A 14,655-nucleotide genomic window follows, 5' to 3' on the forward strand; every position below is an offset into this window, starting at 1 on the left:
AGACCAAGATTCAGGTACTGTGTGTATAACATGTGTCTAGGCATGTGAGTGATGAGAGCTGTGACACCAAACCCTGTTTAGGTTTTGTAACTCATGACACAGCTTCTCTAAAAAGGGATTCCATGTGATATTTGGGAGGATGTGAATTGCTCTGGATTGCCTGTAGCTCTGTCAAAGTATTGGCTTGAAAATGGCCTCAGTTATTTCCAGGTAATTTTCTTCCTTGGTGAGTATGGATCATCCAATTCCGGTAAGACTTAAAAATAAATATAGAAAGGCTTAAAGCATCAAAGTCAGGCTATTAAAGTTTTGTGCATATTTGGTCTTTTCTGTACTACTAAGGTTTAAGGAATTTGACCAATTGGAGCATCAATGTTTGAAAACCAATTAAAATGAATAAATGAATTATCAGACTTCTGATTTTAAGTTGAAATCTTCCAGAAATTATGCATCTAAGAGGTCTTAAGACCCACTCTATGAATTTAATATATTTGTAACAATTATTAAGCACTTAGCAAGGTTTTGTTTAAGTAGATAAATGACGTACTTAAAAAGGAAATAGAACATATTAAGTTTATAGACGCTGTTTAAAAATATTTAAATGTGTTTAAGTTGGTAAAAAGGGCCAAGCATTAATCAAAAGCCCTTGAAAGTGATTGTTCAATTTGCTAGGTTTCTAAATAAAAATTTGTGAGGTAACTATAAGGCCTAGGGAGAACTGAAATTTTGAATTTGTAGCCATAATAAATTGAACACTAATTGTTTAACCAAATGAAAAGTCTAGGCAGTCCTTTTTATGCAAAAACACAGTGGCTTACACCAAAAACCCGTCTAAACACAAATTAAACGTTACTGCACCCCCACTCACGATGCCTTCCTTCCCCTCTATCACTATGGAGGTGATGTCTTCCTCTTAGTTCCAATTATCACCTCCACCTCAACCCCTTTGGGCCTGGGTAGGTTGGTTTTCCCTTTTCTCCTGACTTTTCAACCTTTCTCTACTGGTTATTTTCAATCACATTCTCGATTCCTCCATCTTAAAACCAACAAATGCAAATCACGATTACATAACGTTTCTTTCAAACCTAACCTATTTTCTGCTCCAAGTCTTTCTTCACCTCCTAGAAAAGGTGCCTCCCTTCTGTATCCACCCTCTCTTCACTCCTCCACCCACCACAGTAACTCTCCCATGGCCACTACTTCATGAAACCATTCTTGTCACGGTCACAATGACTTCCTTTTTTTGTCAAAGCCATGGACTCATTTTATTTCCCCACCTCTCAGTAGCATCTGCAGATTAACCATTTTTTTCATTCTTAAAATACTCTATTCTCATGGCTTCCATCCCTCATTTCTGACTCTGAATCTTGGCTCATCCTTTAGTACTTTGATTTCAGTTCACTTTAGAAAGTTTCTACATGCATGTTGTGACATTATGGGGGCTCCTTGGATTAAATTACAATCCAAGTGCTGCCAACATTCAAATTAAACATGCATATTTATAATCTCTATTAACACCTGATGCTTTGCTAATTAGCATATTGAATTGCAGAAACACGTTTTAACTGGTAAACATGGTGGACTGTTAACTAGCATTCTGAATACCTGAAAGGGGTTCTAGATGGTGAAATTAAAGGTATTTGAGGTTTGTAGATGATTAAATATATTTCTGAGTCTCTTCCTACCTTTACATGAATAGGGTATAAGAAAGGAGGTTGTCCTGTGCTAAATGGTCTTCCATCCAGCTCTGAACTCTGGGGAATTCTGGTTTCTCAATGCCAACTATAAGGGAAGAAAACCCTGCCACTTGAATTCTAGGCATTTGCCTTGAGTGAACCTTTCACTCAGGATGGTGGTCAGAGGACCTAAAATGACAGAACAATGGGATGTTCTCAAGCCTGCCTGAGAAACAGTTCTCATGAACTGCATTTAACACTTGTTAATGTTTCACTTAAAAATGTCAGTGTGGTACAATGTGATTTGAGATTTAATTTCACTCACTGAATGTAGTCGTGAGATTGTGGAGAGAAGAGGTAATTCTTATCATCTGAACTTCTTCGTTGGCTATTACAACCTATCAGAAAGAATCTAAGAGCTGTGTATGACCAAATTGGCTTAGAGCCTTCTAGGGCCAAGTCCTTGGTCTTTGTTCTTTCTTTCTTTTTTAAAATAAAAGCTGGGCAATCTCACCCATTCCCATTACTTAAATAATATCCAAGTACTCATGGCCTCCAGATCTCTCTCTCCTGACCAAATGTTCACAAAATCTCTTTACTTAGATGTCCCATAGCATGTTCAATACTGAACTCACCATCTTCTCAATCTTACGTGATCCCCCAACTAACTCTCTCTGGGTCCTAGTATTAGTGGTTCCCAAACACTGGTCCACAGACTGACTGCAAGAGTATCATGTAGGGGAACTTATAAAAATAGAGTCTTGGCTTCTACTGTGATCTTTTGAACAAGGATTTCTCAGGGTAGAGCCCAGGAATCTGAATTTTTAACAAACCTCCCAGGTGATTACAACATGCCACCAGATTCAGGAAGCACTGCCTTATATGACTAAATGGCACCAGTATCCACCTAGCTGCTCAAGCCAAAAACTGAGTGCCATCATGTTGAGCAGGCTTGAAAGGGGAAATACTCAAACAGAATTGGAGAAAACTCTACTCAATCATTGAAGAGGCAAAAATCTGCTATCAGCATGTCTTGGCCTATGTTCATTCTTCTTTGTCTCCTTCCACAGCAATTTTATGACTTAAACGTTCTGCTTTTCCTTTTCTAGGGAGAGAACCATCCGGTGATAGTCTATGTTTTCCTCAGAGAGTACTTTCTGGAATTCTTTGCCTTCATAATTGTCCTCATGCATTGGTGTTGAACAGTAGGGATGACATTTTTTTACTCTTAGGCTATATTTCTTGGTGTTAAGAATTTAGGGACATTTGATATAGATGGGATCTTTTGGGGGGCAATGGACTGGTATATAATAAGACCCTATGAGATCTCTGGGGATAAATGTCACTCCTGATTAGCACCCAAGACAACCATCTCTGAATTGAGGCTGAAGACTTTCCTGATTCCTTAAGATTGATTTGAGAGTTCCATCTAAGGCTTCCTTGTGCCGGTCCTATCTAGTACTACAGGACATACAATAATCACTACACCATACTGCCTTCCCCAACTAGACTGTAGGCATCCTGAAGATAGTTGCACCACTCAGATTCCTGGGCATAACACATAGTGCCATGGGACTGACAGAGGCCTCAGAGAATCTAGTTGAACATGTCTCATGGATGCGATGGAGTGGATTCCTACAGGAAGCCTTAACTCGATGGCTTCTAGCCTATACATTAGAATGGATGAGAAATAGAAGGAGCACCAAAGATGAGGGAGCTTCTCTGAGTGCACAAACGGTGAATGGTGTGATCCTTCAAAGCAGAAGTGCCAGCTGAACAGCTGGCAGAACCACTGGCCTCTTCTTCTCTATGCCCTTCCTGGCCACACCACCCTCCCTGCCAAGTTATGGCCACCGTGCTGACAAGGCAAAGGTGAAGCTAATAATGAGGATTTTAAGGGACCTCACACCCAAAGTAACTATGCAGATACAAACCACTTAGAGAAAGATATACACATTTAAGCACATTATTACAAAATGTGGTGCGTCCTAGAAGATACTGGTTGATAATACTTTCTCAAAGGCTATTCTACTAGTTTTTTTTTTAAGCAGGTGTTTTCCCATAGAAGTTTTTTAAAAAGGTGTGATGAGATGCTTTTAGGCTCAGATATCCCTGGGATCAAATAGGCTTTTGAGTTTGGCTGTTTTCCTATAGGACCTGCTATTCCTCGGGGGTCTGTGTTCAAGATCCAAACAGTCAACTTGTAAATGAACTTTTGAGTCAAGATTTTTTTATAGAGTTCATCCTCTTTTGGATCAGAAAAAGGGTTGTTTTCATCACTGCGAGAGGACTTCTTATAAGTGTCCAACAAAGGGCAGATAAAATAGAGCAAATGAATAATTCTTGAAGATGAGGCACAAAACTGACTTCTTCTAATATTAACTTAAGATAAAAGAATAGGTTACCAAGAGATAGACTCTCCTTTTCTGGTAATTCTTAAAAAGATACTAAATTTGCAACCACCTAGAAAAGGTTAAACATGACCGGGGTGAAAGTGATATCCTTTCGAACCAGCCCTATCGGCTTTCTGCCTTTCTTAGAACAAACACACTCACAGGTGTTCCTCCCATGCCTTGGCTCTACCTGATCTCCCGAGGGCAATGCCACATGGTCCCAACTCTGTGGCCAATATTTGCCCTTCCATCCAGATACTTTGTGATACTTCTTTATAGACAAATGCTCACCTTTACAAAGTCCTTGAAAGCTAACAATGCTGTGCATGGGGAGGAGAGGCGTATCTGTCTGCCTATCAGTTCGTTCTTGCAGCATCAAGGAGGTTTATAGAGTGCTTTCAAAAAGCAGAATCCACTCAATTTGCTCAAAAAATTTAACAAGGCAGATGCATAGGGGCATACTGACTTTTTATTGTGCTATCTTGAGTAACAATTTTGCTATAATTATTAGAAGTTTGAAATTGAAATGTATAATCTAGGCAGCAGGAGCATATATATTTTGAATTAGTGGAACTTGTGTAGTTTCTTTAAGTCATCTCAGGTCAGAATTGTGTGGCTAAGGTGTATTTTTCTTATTGAACAAAGTTATTTATTAGCCGTAGAACTTATAATAAAAATTGGGAACTAATGCTCCCTGCAAGAGAAAGATAGCATGGGGGGAAAATGGGTTCCAGAGTCAGGTATACAGGTATTTATAGGTATAGTAGATACGAACATGTATCCTATTGGTTCTGTTTCTCTGGAGAACCCAGGCTAACATAGACCCTGTCGTCAGTATTTTTTAAAGCTCTTCCAGTGGTTGAAATGCTCAGCTAGGGTTGAGAACCTCAAGTCTGTGAGCTCTTAATCCCTTTTTGGGTCCATGGGTGGCTTCAAAGGGTCTGTGAACGCTCTGAACTCAGAAACAAAATTGTGTGTTTATGTTGACCATATCCTGATCCAAACTCCCAGCTGACATCCTTGCAAAATAATTGTTTGGTTTTGTTTAAATATCTCCAGTCTTGGAAAACACCCTCCTTTCCGAGAAAGCCCATCACATCTTAGAACAATTCTAAGGAGCCCTGGCTGGTGTGGCTGTTGGTTGGGCATTGTCCTATGCACCAAAAGATTGCTGGTTCGATTCCTGTCAGCTGTTTCATGTTTCGCTCACATCTGTGTTTCTCTCTCTCTCTCCCTTTCCCTTCCTCTCTCCCATGGTAAATATCAGTAAGAACTTAGGTTGAACTAAACCAAATGAACCACTCCTACCAGGTTATTCTGTTCTTTCAGGAGTATTTCGGGTCCAAGTTCTGCCTCAAGGCTGACAGCATCAATGCATTCGGCAAGCACCTCCTCGGTCACTTCTCCATTGAGGGGTGGCTCCATGGCACTGGTGTCTTCAGGCAGCTCAGGGTGCCCAGTGTCAGCAGTCTCAGCACCCTGAATGGCTTCATTTTCAAGCACATCTCCTTTGGGGTCAGCCAGTGTTGGCTCATTTGAAATTGTAGCTGAATCACAGTGCACTTCTGCATCTTTGGGTAAAGAATCACTATTGGGCATCTCAGTAACTTCTGCTTTGTCTCCAGTGGCTACAGTGTCACCAGCATCATCAGACATTTTATTACCTGTCAACATGATTACAAACAAGAACTTTGTGCTTTAATCTGAATTGTTGAACTTTAATTCAAAGCCCTGAATAATTAAGTCTGCAGGAGTAAACTTTCTGCAACTAATAAGAAACTTTATGTAACCTTGGGGCTGACTGTGTCAATATCCCAAAGATATCAATGTCCTAATCCCTAGAATCTGTGAATATTACCTTATATGGCAAAAGGGACTTTGCAGGGTGATCAAATTAAGGGTCTTAAAATGGGGAGATTATCTTGGATTATCTGAGTGGGTCCTAAAGGAAATCCCAAGTGTTCTTATTAGAGAGGGACAGAGGGATATTTGACTACAAAGAGGAAAAGATGGTGTGATGACAGAAGCAGAGGTTGGAATGAAAACCTTGTCAGGATTGGTTTAGGAGGGAGGTTGGCAAACTACAGCCTGCTGGCTAATTCTCACCCTTCATCTATTTTGGTAAATAAAGTTTTATTAGAACACAGACATGCTCATTTGTTTACATATTGGCTTCTCTCACACTGCAACAACAGAGTTGAGTGGTTGCGACAGAGACCAAACATGGTCCACAAAGTTGCAAAGCCTAAAATATTTACTATCTGGCCCTTTACAGAAAATGTTTGTTGACTCATGGCCTAGGACACTGCTTGACTGCCAGGCCTAAAGAGTTCTCTGTCCTAATTTTTCCTATGCTCAGCTGACTTTCAGTTGCATGGCCATAAGGAGAATGGGTCTATGAGTAAATGATGCTAAAACATCACTTTTATTCCTATTTTTGCTTCATCAGAACTGGTCATAGACACTGTCTATTTTAATTTCTTTGTAAGATAATTTGAAAATCCTTCTTATTCATCTGGATTATTAAGAAGCTCCAAACTATTTCACTTTTCTATAAGCAGGAACATAACCCTAGCTGTGATAAACATTTGTGGCCAAATAAAAAGCATTATGGACACTTTGCTGTGTGTGCTTTGGCCTAAAAGTATTATGATACCATTCATAATGCTAAAATACTTCAGCATATACCAGGTGACATGTGTGTGGGTTGTCATTTACGCCTTGGGGGTAGTTGGCTAACATCTGAAGTGGCCTATTCCAGAATATGCTTTCCAGAGGTCTTTAGTTAGCATTTCAGCATCTGTAAGTGAGAGTTCACCTCCTGAGAGGGTTCAACTTTCACCCTCTCAGGTAGGTACTCCAGCGTGTGTTAATTAGCATAAGGGATTTAAAAAATCATTTTCACTGATGAAATGGCAATGGGGCTTAAGATAGGTGGACTGGCAAGAAATAATATACAGGTTCTTCCTGCCCTTCCATTACCAGAGCATAAGATTACATTGAGCCTAGTAGCTTATTGCCCTGTGGAGTAGAATTTTTCTAGTCCTTCTAGCTGATTGCAGAGAACACCAAAACCTGAAGCTGATGAGGTTACCTGAATCCTCCCCAGAGGCCTAAAAGAATAGAGCTAGGACTTTATCAAGCTTCCAGGAACAAGCTGTATAACTGAACCCAGTTGGTAGTATACATGCGAGTGTGCGGCAAAATTCTTTCCAAGAACTGCATGGTAATATCACTCTTGGTAGGGAGGTTGCATGGGAGGAAACCTACAGCCCTCATCCATCTCTCATGGCCAAATTGCCTTAGGTAAGTTCACCTCAATTCTAGAAAAACTGCTGCAACAAAACCTCTCGTCTCTGCGGCTTCTCTGCATTCAGCCAGCAACACGAGGCCACTCCTTCAGAAACACCCAAGAAGTCAGCTCTACATTGTTGAACCGATACTGTTAAAAATATTTATGGACAACTTATAAATTTAATAAAGACTATATTTTTACATCTATTTATATAGTAAAAATACTCACTGTAAATTCAACCCTACGTTAACTTCCAATTGTATGTATCTCTAATCTATTTACTTCTACCTGTTACAGGTCTACAATTCCCCCTAAACCAAAACCAAAACCAAAACAAGAGATCTTTATGGTTTGTTTTGGTAGACCTTTATCTACTCTGGATGTTATTATGACTGGAGAGATGCAATCATTTTTAAGACTGTGCCCTTTTGTCTGAAATCATCAGAAATTGTGTTCTAAATACACAGCTGTTTCTGAGCAGTGGCTGTTGGAGTCCACCAGGACTACAGCTGTGATACATGCTGTTTCCCGGGACAGCCCCCATCTCTGCCCGGGTGCCCTGTAGGCAGTCACACTTCAAACTCTCTCCCAATTTACAGTTGGAACATAGACCACTGCAGCTAAGTCTGGGGCTTTAATGCTGGGGAGACTCAACTCACAGAAACAAGGAGGCTTCTTCAGTGAACTCCAAGGAGAGGAAGGGTGGTATATAAAGAAGTCTTTGTGGGCTGGGAGTAAGTTTTTTCATGAGTAAATTCAATCATTACCTAAAATGCTCCCAGAACTACGCTAGGTACTGGAGCAGCAGCATCACAGTTACAAAAATAACTTTAAAAGAGAAGACACGATTACTCTCCTTCAGGGAGTGAATAATCCGTTTATATTTTATTCCTGGTCAGTGAAGGCCCAGGAAGTCATTTCTGCTACCAAGAAAAAGTGAAGTGATGATGCAAAACAGCATATCAACTAAGGGAAAGATGAACCAGACTGACCTCATGCAAGGGAGAACCTTCGAAATGGCTCTGAAATGGTATTTAGGCACGATGGGATAAGAGTATACGCACACGTCCAGCATCAGAAATGAATTCTAGGTATTCAGGATGGGCATCTGTGTGGCCAGGCCAAGAGCCCACATGGAACAACAGTGAGGGTAGGAGGGATGGTATTCTGAGGTGGACAGAGCTATGCTCCGGTCCCACCGTCCCTTTGTGGGCACACAACTCACTCAACTCCTGTTGGGCTTCCTCACTCCCTCCTCTGTAAAGTAAGGCTGGACAAAATGATCTGAATACTTTGTTCTCAAACACCGGACTGATGACAGAGAAAAATGAGGACAAGATAGCCAGTTTCTCATCAATCTAAATTTATTAAATATATAGGACTGCCTTCGTCTTCCAAGTTTAGGCTTCATGCTTTTCTTGGTATTAAACTGTCTTTCATTTTTATGAAATAGTGGGGTAGTGGATGGATTTTTTTTTTTAGTGGCTTTATTTGGCAAAAGAAGAATTTGGTAATACAATGACCGGTGGGACATCACTTTCCCCAGTTTAAAAAGTGCCAGTCAGTAAAGGACCAGGAAGAACAACTCTGGATGAGAGGTTCTCAATCAGTTTGTAAGAGTTCCCAGGCCCCAGTCTGTTTTCCTCCAGTCTAGCCTCCACATGTCTGCCAGGTATTTTTCTGAAACATAGAGGGGAACTATTTGTTTTCCTGCTTAGAAACCATTAGGTTTAAATACCTTTGCACAGCATCCCTGGCCCCTCATAATCCAGCTCCAATCTCTGCCCGCCTCCTGCAACTCTCCACGCACCCTAATTCTTGCCTCACCAGACTTTCCATCAGAGGAGCCCACACAGCTCATACACCTTCCCCCCTCGGTGTCTTTGCTTATGCTGGTTCCTCTACCCGGGATGCCCTGCCTCCACTGCCTGGCAAACTCCTATTCGTTTCTCAATGCCTAATGTCACTTCTTACTCTGAAATTTTCCTAATGTGCCCTGCTCCTTCTGAAGAATTAATTGCTGCCTCTTCTATGTTTTTGCAATGCTTCTTGTGATATTTCTACTGCATTTATAAGGAGTATTTATTTACGGAACTGAAATATATTGTTTGGTATTGATTAAAGAGAAATAATGTTTGATTTAAGCTGGTTTTATAAATAAATGACTAGGTATATGGACTGAATTGCTGAGATTCAGGAAGACCCCCCTCCCACCCTCAAATTCCTTCTGCATTGGCTCACTTGTGCCTTAAATTCCACCCTGAAAAGCTCATTTCTTTGCTTAAAACTTGCAATGTGAGGAGTTTATCAGATTCTTTCCTGAGCTCAGATTTTTATGGAGGAAAGGAAGGAAAGAGCATGGAATGAATATAAGTGAGGCAGGAAAGGAGCCACCAGGAAGGAAAGAGGGCAGAAAGAGGCCTCTGAGGAGAGAGCGGTCTCGCCCTCAGTTTCCTAGGGTTGGCTGAGGTCTTCTGGAGTTCAAGAGACACTGATTTTAAAAGCCACCTGTTTGAATCCCTCAGGATGTTTAGGGCGGTAATTGAAGGTATCAGTGGGGCACAGGTAGAGCCCTCACAGCCCACACAGAGATGTCTTCCTGCTCTAGGAAAAGGCAGTGAAGTTCAGGTGCCTGACCTGAAAGGGCTGAGATACTCGCCCCATTCCAGGGGAGAACGTGAGAAGACTGGGCGGGTGGGGCTGGGCTGGGAGTAGGGCTCAAAGCTGCGAATCCAGGTGGTGCTAGCTTGGGGTGCTGGCTGGGGTATAAGGGGAGGGCCGATGAGCTCGGGTGCGAGGTGAAGGCCTGCCCTCGGTTTTCCAAGCCCAATAGCAGGCGAAACCCAGGATGGAGGCCTCTCCCTTACCAGGACCTGCTCCCTCCGTGGCCCTGGCAGCCCGGACCCTGCACCCTGCCTCTGACTCCGACCTGGGGCACCGGGGAAACTTTTTCAGACTTGCTTGATGCTGGGACTGGATCCATCGGGAGCTCAAGGCAGGCTCCGCGGAGGTTCCCGCCGGCCGAGGGTGCAGACCCGGAGTGCGGGCGTGTGGGTGTGTGCATGAGCGTGGACCCGGAGCGACACACACTCACACACACACACTCACACGCCCGCACCCACGCAGGGCCCTCGGCCGCGCCGCGCGCGCCTCCCCGGACCTTCACCCCCAAGCCCGATCCTCCAGGGTCCCGCGCCCGGGGACAAGTCCCTGCCGAGGGTTTCTCAGTAACGCAGCGGGCGGGAATCGGGGGGGCCAGGGCAAGGAGCGACGGCGAGGTCTCCCCACCACCCGCTGTCCCCGCCCGCCCGGGGGAAGGGGACAGGGAGAGGGCGCCCCGGGCTCTTACCGCTCTGGCGGCCGAGTGCGCGCGGCAGCGCCGGGCGGGTCCCGCCCCGCCACGTCGGCAGGGCCGGCGGGGACGCGGCCGCGGGGCGGGCCTGGAGGGGGCGCGGGGCCGACTGCCCCGCCCCGCGGCCGGCTGGAGGCCCGGCCCCGCCCCGCCCCGCCCCGCCCCGCGTGCGTGGAGCCCGGGCCGCCGCGCTCCGCCGGCCGCAGCTGGGGCGCCCGCCGCTCCCTCCCCCGGGCGGCAGGGTCCCAGCTGCGCTTCCGACCGCCCCTGGGAAACTTTGCTTTTCCAGCTTTGCGCGGGCGGGCAGAGCCGGAGGGAGGGCGCGCACTCTACCCCCATGGGTCTCGGCGTTCGCCGGACCTTTCCTTCCGTGAAAAATACCCCGAAAAGCCCGCGGACAGTTTGCCGGACAGGGGTCGCTCACGCTCAGCAAGCTTGCGATCTGCGGCCTGTGCGTTAAACAGCTGCTACCCTGCTTGTGGGAGTGTAAGCTGATTAAAAGCCTTTGGACCAAACGAACAAAAGCACTTTCTAGAAGGTCAGTCTGGAAACGTGGATCAAAATTCAGGTGCATTAGCTCTGGCCCAGGAGTTCCACACCTGGGAGTTTGTCCTAAGTAAACAGTCAAGTACGCAAATATGCTTATTGCAGTTGTTTATGCCAGGGAGGACTGGAAACAACTTGTCCCACAATAAAGGGCTGGTGAAGTAAACTATAGGAACTCCAGTCAGGTAGACTAGCCATTAAAAATTGTCTGGCCGGGCAAGTGTGGTTCAGTGGTTGAGTATCACTGTTCCATTCGTGCTCCTGGGTTGTGGGCGCGATCCCCGGTAGGGGGCGTGCAGGAGGCAGCCCATCCATGTTTCTCTCTCATGGATGTTTCTCTCTCTCTCTCCCTCTCCCTTCCTTTCTCTCTAGAATCAATAAAAACGTCTTTTAAAAAAATTGATGAAGTTATAAAAAAAAATTATGGCTGTACATCCAATTCAATTCCTTGACATGGTAGGAAGGCCATAGCCGAATATTGAGTGGAAGGCAGGGGAAGCTCGGAAGAGTGTGCGCAAAGAATAAACCTATTATTGTAAATATATACGCATATTTATATGTATGCACATTTCCTATGTCAAGGAAATATATTGTAAAAAACAGTGTGTCTTTCTGAGTTCTGTAATTGCGAGTGTTAGCAAATTGTGTTCCAGATGTGACAGGTGCCTTTTGGTGTCCCATAGACACAGACATCCTTGCCTGTGGGACAGCTTGAACCTTTGCTGCACCTGCCCCTCTCCGCTGTGGCAACGGCACAACCAGACATTCCCTTTTATTGGGCTGTTTTCCTTTTCTCCTTTGACCCAAACCACACCTTTCCAACAAAAGAATATTAACCAAGCAATCCTAGCAACAAGTTTTGTTGCCGACTGCAAATTATGCCTTTTTGCTCAAATGTTGCTTCCAAGCCCACAAGATGGTGTTTCAAAAACTTTTATTTTTCTGCAACTTGGACATTTTTTATTCGCTTAAAAAATTCTGGAGTGTTTAAAACATATAGAAAAGTAGAGGATAAATGACATACTTATTTGTGTATAAAAGTAGGGAGTATTATGATAATGCTTGGATTTAGCAAGTTTTTTTTTTGCTTTAAAAGTAAAAAAGGTACAGATATGTTTGAAACCTGGTTCCTCTAATTCTGCACCTTCCTTGGAGGTGACTACAGTCCTGAGGTGGTTGTGTATCCTTCCCAACCATATTTCTATATTTTACTGCCCATGTCCTTGCCCATAAACACTATAGAGTTGTTTTTCAATGTTTAAAATTTCATAAATAACATCCTATACACGTGTTTAGTCAATATTATATTTTTTATAACCGTTTATGTTCATTCATGTAGCTCTAGTACATTCATTTCAAAGTCTTTATAGAATTCCACTGTATGACTTTATCCATTCCCCCGTCAATGGACATTTAGTGTGTTTCATGCTTCACTGTTACATGTGGCATTGCAATGGCCGACCATCTTTGTATGTTTCCTTGTATCCCAGACTAGACATGGAATAGCCAGGTAATCTTCCCTAGATATTGTGAAATTGTCCTCCAGCGTGGCTCTACTATCCATCCAATAAAACTTTTATTTTGAGCATGTATTATGTACCCAGAACTGCTCTAGTTTCTGGGAATGGAATAAAGAGCAAAGCAAAGTCCTGCCCTCAAAGAACTTACATTCTATCGAGGGGGAGAAAGGTCCTAACTAGATAACATATCAGGTAGTGGAATAAAGCAAGATATAGAGTCTATAGGGTCTACAGAATGATGACTAGGAGCAACTGTGGTTAGGGAATGCCTTGGGTGTTCATGTCAGAGAGATACTGATGACCTAGAAGACTGGGAAGAAATGCCAGTGATTTAGCAGAAAAATTGGGAGGGAGGAGTGTGAGAGTGGAGGAGGAGAGTATAGGGTTCCAGAAGCCAAGTAAGAAAACTTTTCATAGTCTTATTTTTTAAAAAATTTATCCTTATTGTTGAGAATAGTACAGGTGTCCCATTTCCCCCCCCCCCATTGAACCCCTCCACTTCGCTCCCATCCCCTCCCCAGGCCTTCACCCTGTTATTGACTGTGTCTATGGGTTATGCATATATGCATATAACTTCTTTGGTTAATCTCTTCCCACCCTCCACCCCCCCTTTCTTCTTTCCTCTGAGATATGACTGTCTGTTACATGCGTCAATGTCTCTGGATCTATTTAGTTTGTCAGATTCTTTTGTTCATTAGCTTCTTCTTAAAGAAGACCCTTCAGCATTTCCTGTAGTGCTGGTCTGGTGGTGATGAACTCCTTTAGCTTTTTCTTATCTGTGAAGGTCTTTATCTGACCTTCAATTCTAAATGATAGCTTTGCTGGGTAGAGCAATCTTTGTTGTACCATGTTTTTCATCACTTTGAATACTTCTTGCCACTCCCTTCTGGCCTGCAAGGTTTCTGCTGAGAAATCAGCTGACAGTCGTATGGGGGCTCCCTTGTAGGTAACTAACTGATTTTCTCTTGCCGCTTTTAAGATTCTCTCTTTGTCTTTAACCTTTGGCATTTTATGATGATGTGTCTTGCTGTGGGCCTCTTTGGGTTCCTCTTGTTTGGGACCCTCTGTGCTTCCTGGACTTGTAAGTCTATTTCTTTCCCCAGGTAGGGGAAGTTTTCTGTAATTATTTTTTCAAATAGGTTTTCAATTTCTTGGTTTCTTTCTTCCCCTCTGACACCCCGATAATACAAATGTTGGGCCTCTTGAAGTTGTCCCAGAGGCTCTTTATACTATCTTCATATTTCTGGATTCTTTTTTCTTTTTGCTCTTCTGGTTGGGTGTTTTTTGTTTCCTCTTGTTCCAAATTGCTGATTTGATTCTCAGCGTCCTCTACTGTACTGTTGATTCCCTGTAAATTATTCTTCATTTCAGTTCCTGTTATGTTATCGATTTTCTCAGTTATTTCCCTAATAGTCAGCTTAAACATCCTTATAAACAAGATTCTGAACTCTGTATCTATTAGCTTGCTTGGATCTATTTCATTTAGTTCCTCTTCTAGAGATTTCTTCTGTTCTTTCCTTTGTGACATGTTTCTTTGCCTCCACATTTTGGCTGCTTCCAGGTGTTTGTTTCTATGTATTAGGTAGAGCTGCTATGTCTCCTGGAATTTGTAGAGTGGCTTTGTGTAGTAGGTGTCCTGTAGGGTCCAGTGGCTCAGCCTCCCCAGTCACCTGAGCTGGGCCTTCTAGGTGCTCCCCTGTGTGGGCTGTGTGCACTGTCCTGTTGTAGTTGAGCCTTGGTTGCTGTTGGCATCACTGGGAGGAATTGACCCCCTGTCCGATCAGCTGTGAGGACCAGCTGCAACTATAGCCAAAGAGCTGCTGTGCTGGGGACACCCCTATGGAGCAGGATTTACTTTAGTGGGGCTTTGATG

The 14,655-nt window shown here is 43.5% G+C and overlaps 1 protein-coding gene across 3 annotated transcripts in view; it reads right to left on the reverse strand.

Annotated features, from left to right (window-relative positions):
- Positions 1–10,769, reverse strand: part of FAM114A1 (family with sequence similarity 114 member A1) — a 48,315-nt gene extending 37,546 nt beyond the window's left edge. For 2 of the 3 annotated variants that reach the window (XM_087827847.1, XM_087827840.1), the window contains exons 1-2: positions 10,714–10,769; positions 5,378–5,733 (exon numbers count right to left, since the gene is read on the reverse strand). In XM_087827847.1, coding sequence (XP_087683973.1) covers positions 5,378–5,725 — 348 coding nt within the window. In that variant the 5' untranslated portion in view covers positions 5,726–5,733; positions 10,714–10,769. Of the gene's footprint in view, positions 1–5,377; positions 5,734–10,713 lie in introns of those variants that run through there. The other variant, XM_087827849.1, reaches the window with a different exon arrangement.
- Between the last annotated feature and the right edge of the window lie 3,886 nt (positions 10,770–14,655).

Source organism: Miniopterus natalensis, chromosome 1, assembly GCF_054644295.1.
Source record: "Miniopterus natalensis isolate mMinNat1 chromosome 1, mMinNat1.hap1, whole genome shotgun sequence".
Lineage (NCBI taxonomy): Eukaryota > Metazoa > Chordata > Mammalia > Chiroptera > Miniopteridae > Miniopterus > Miniopterus natalensis.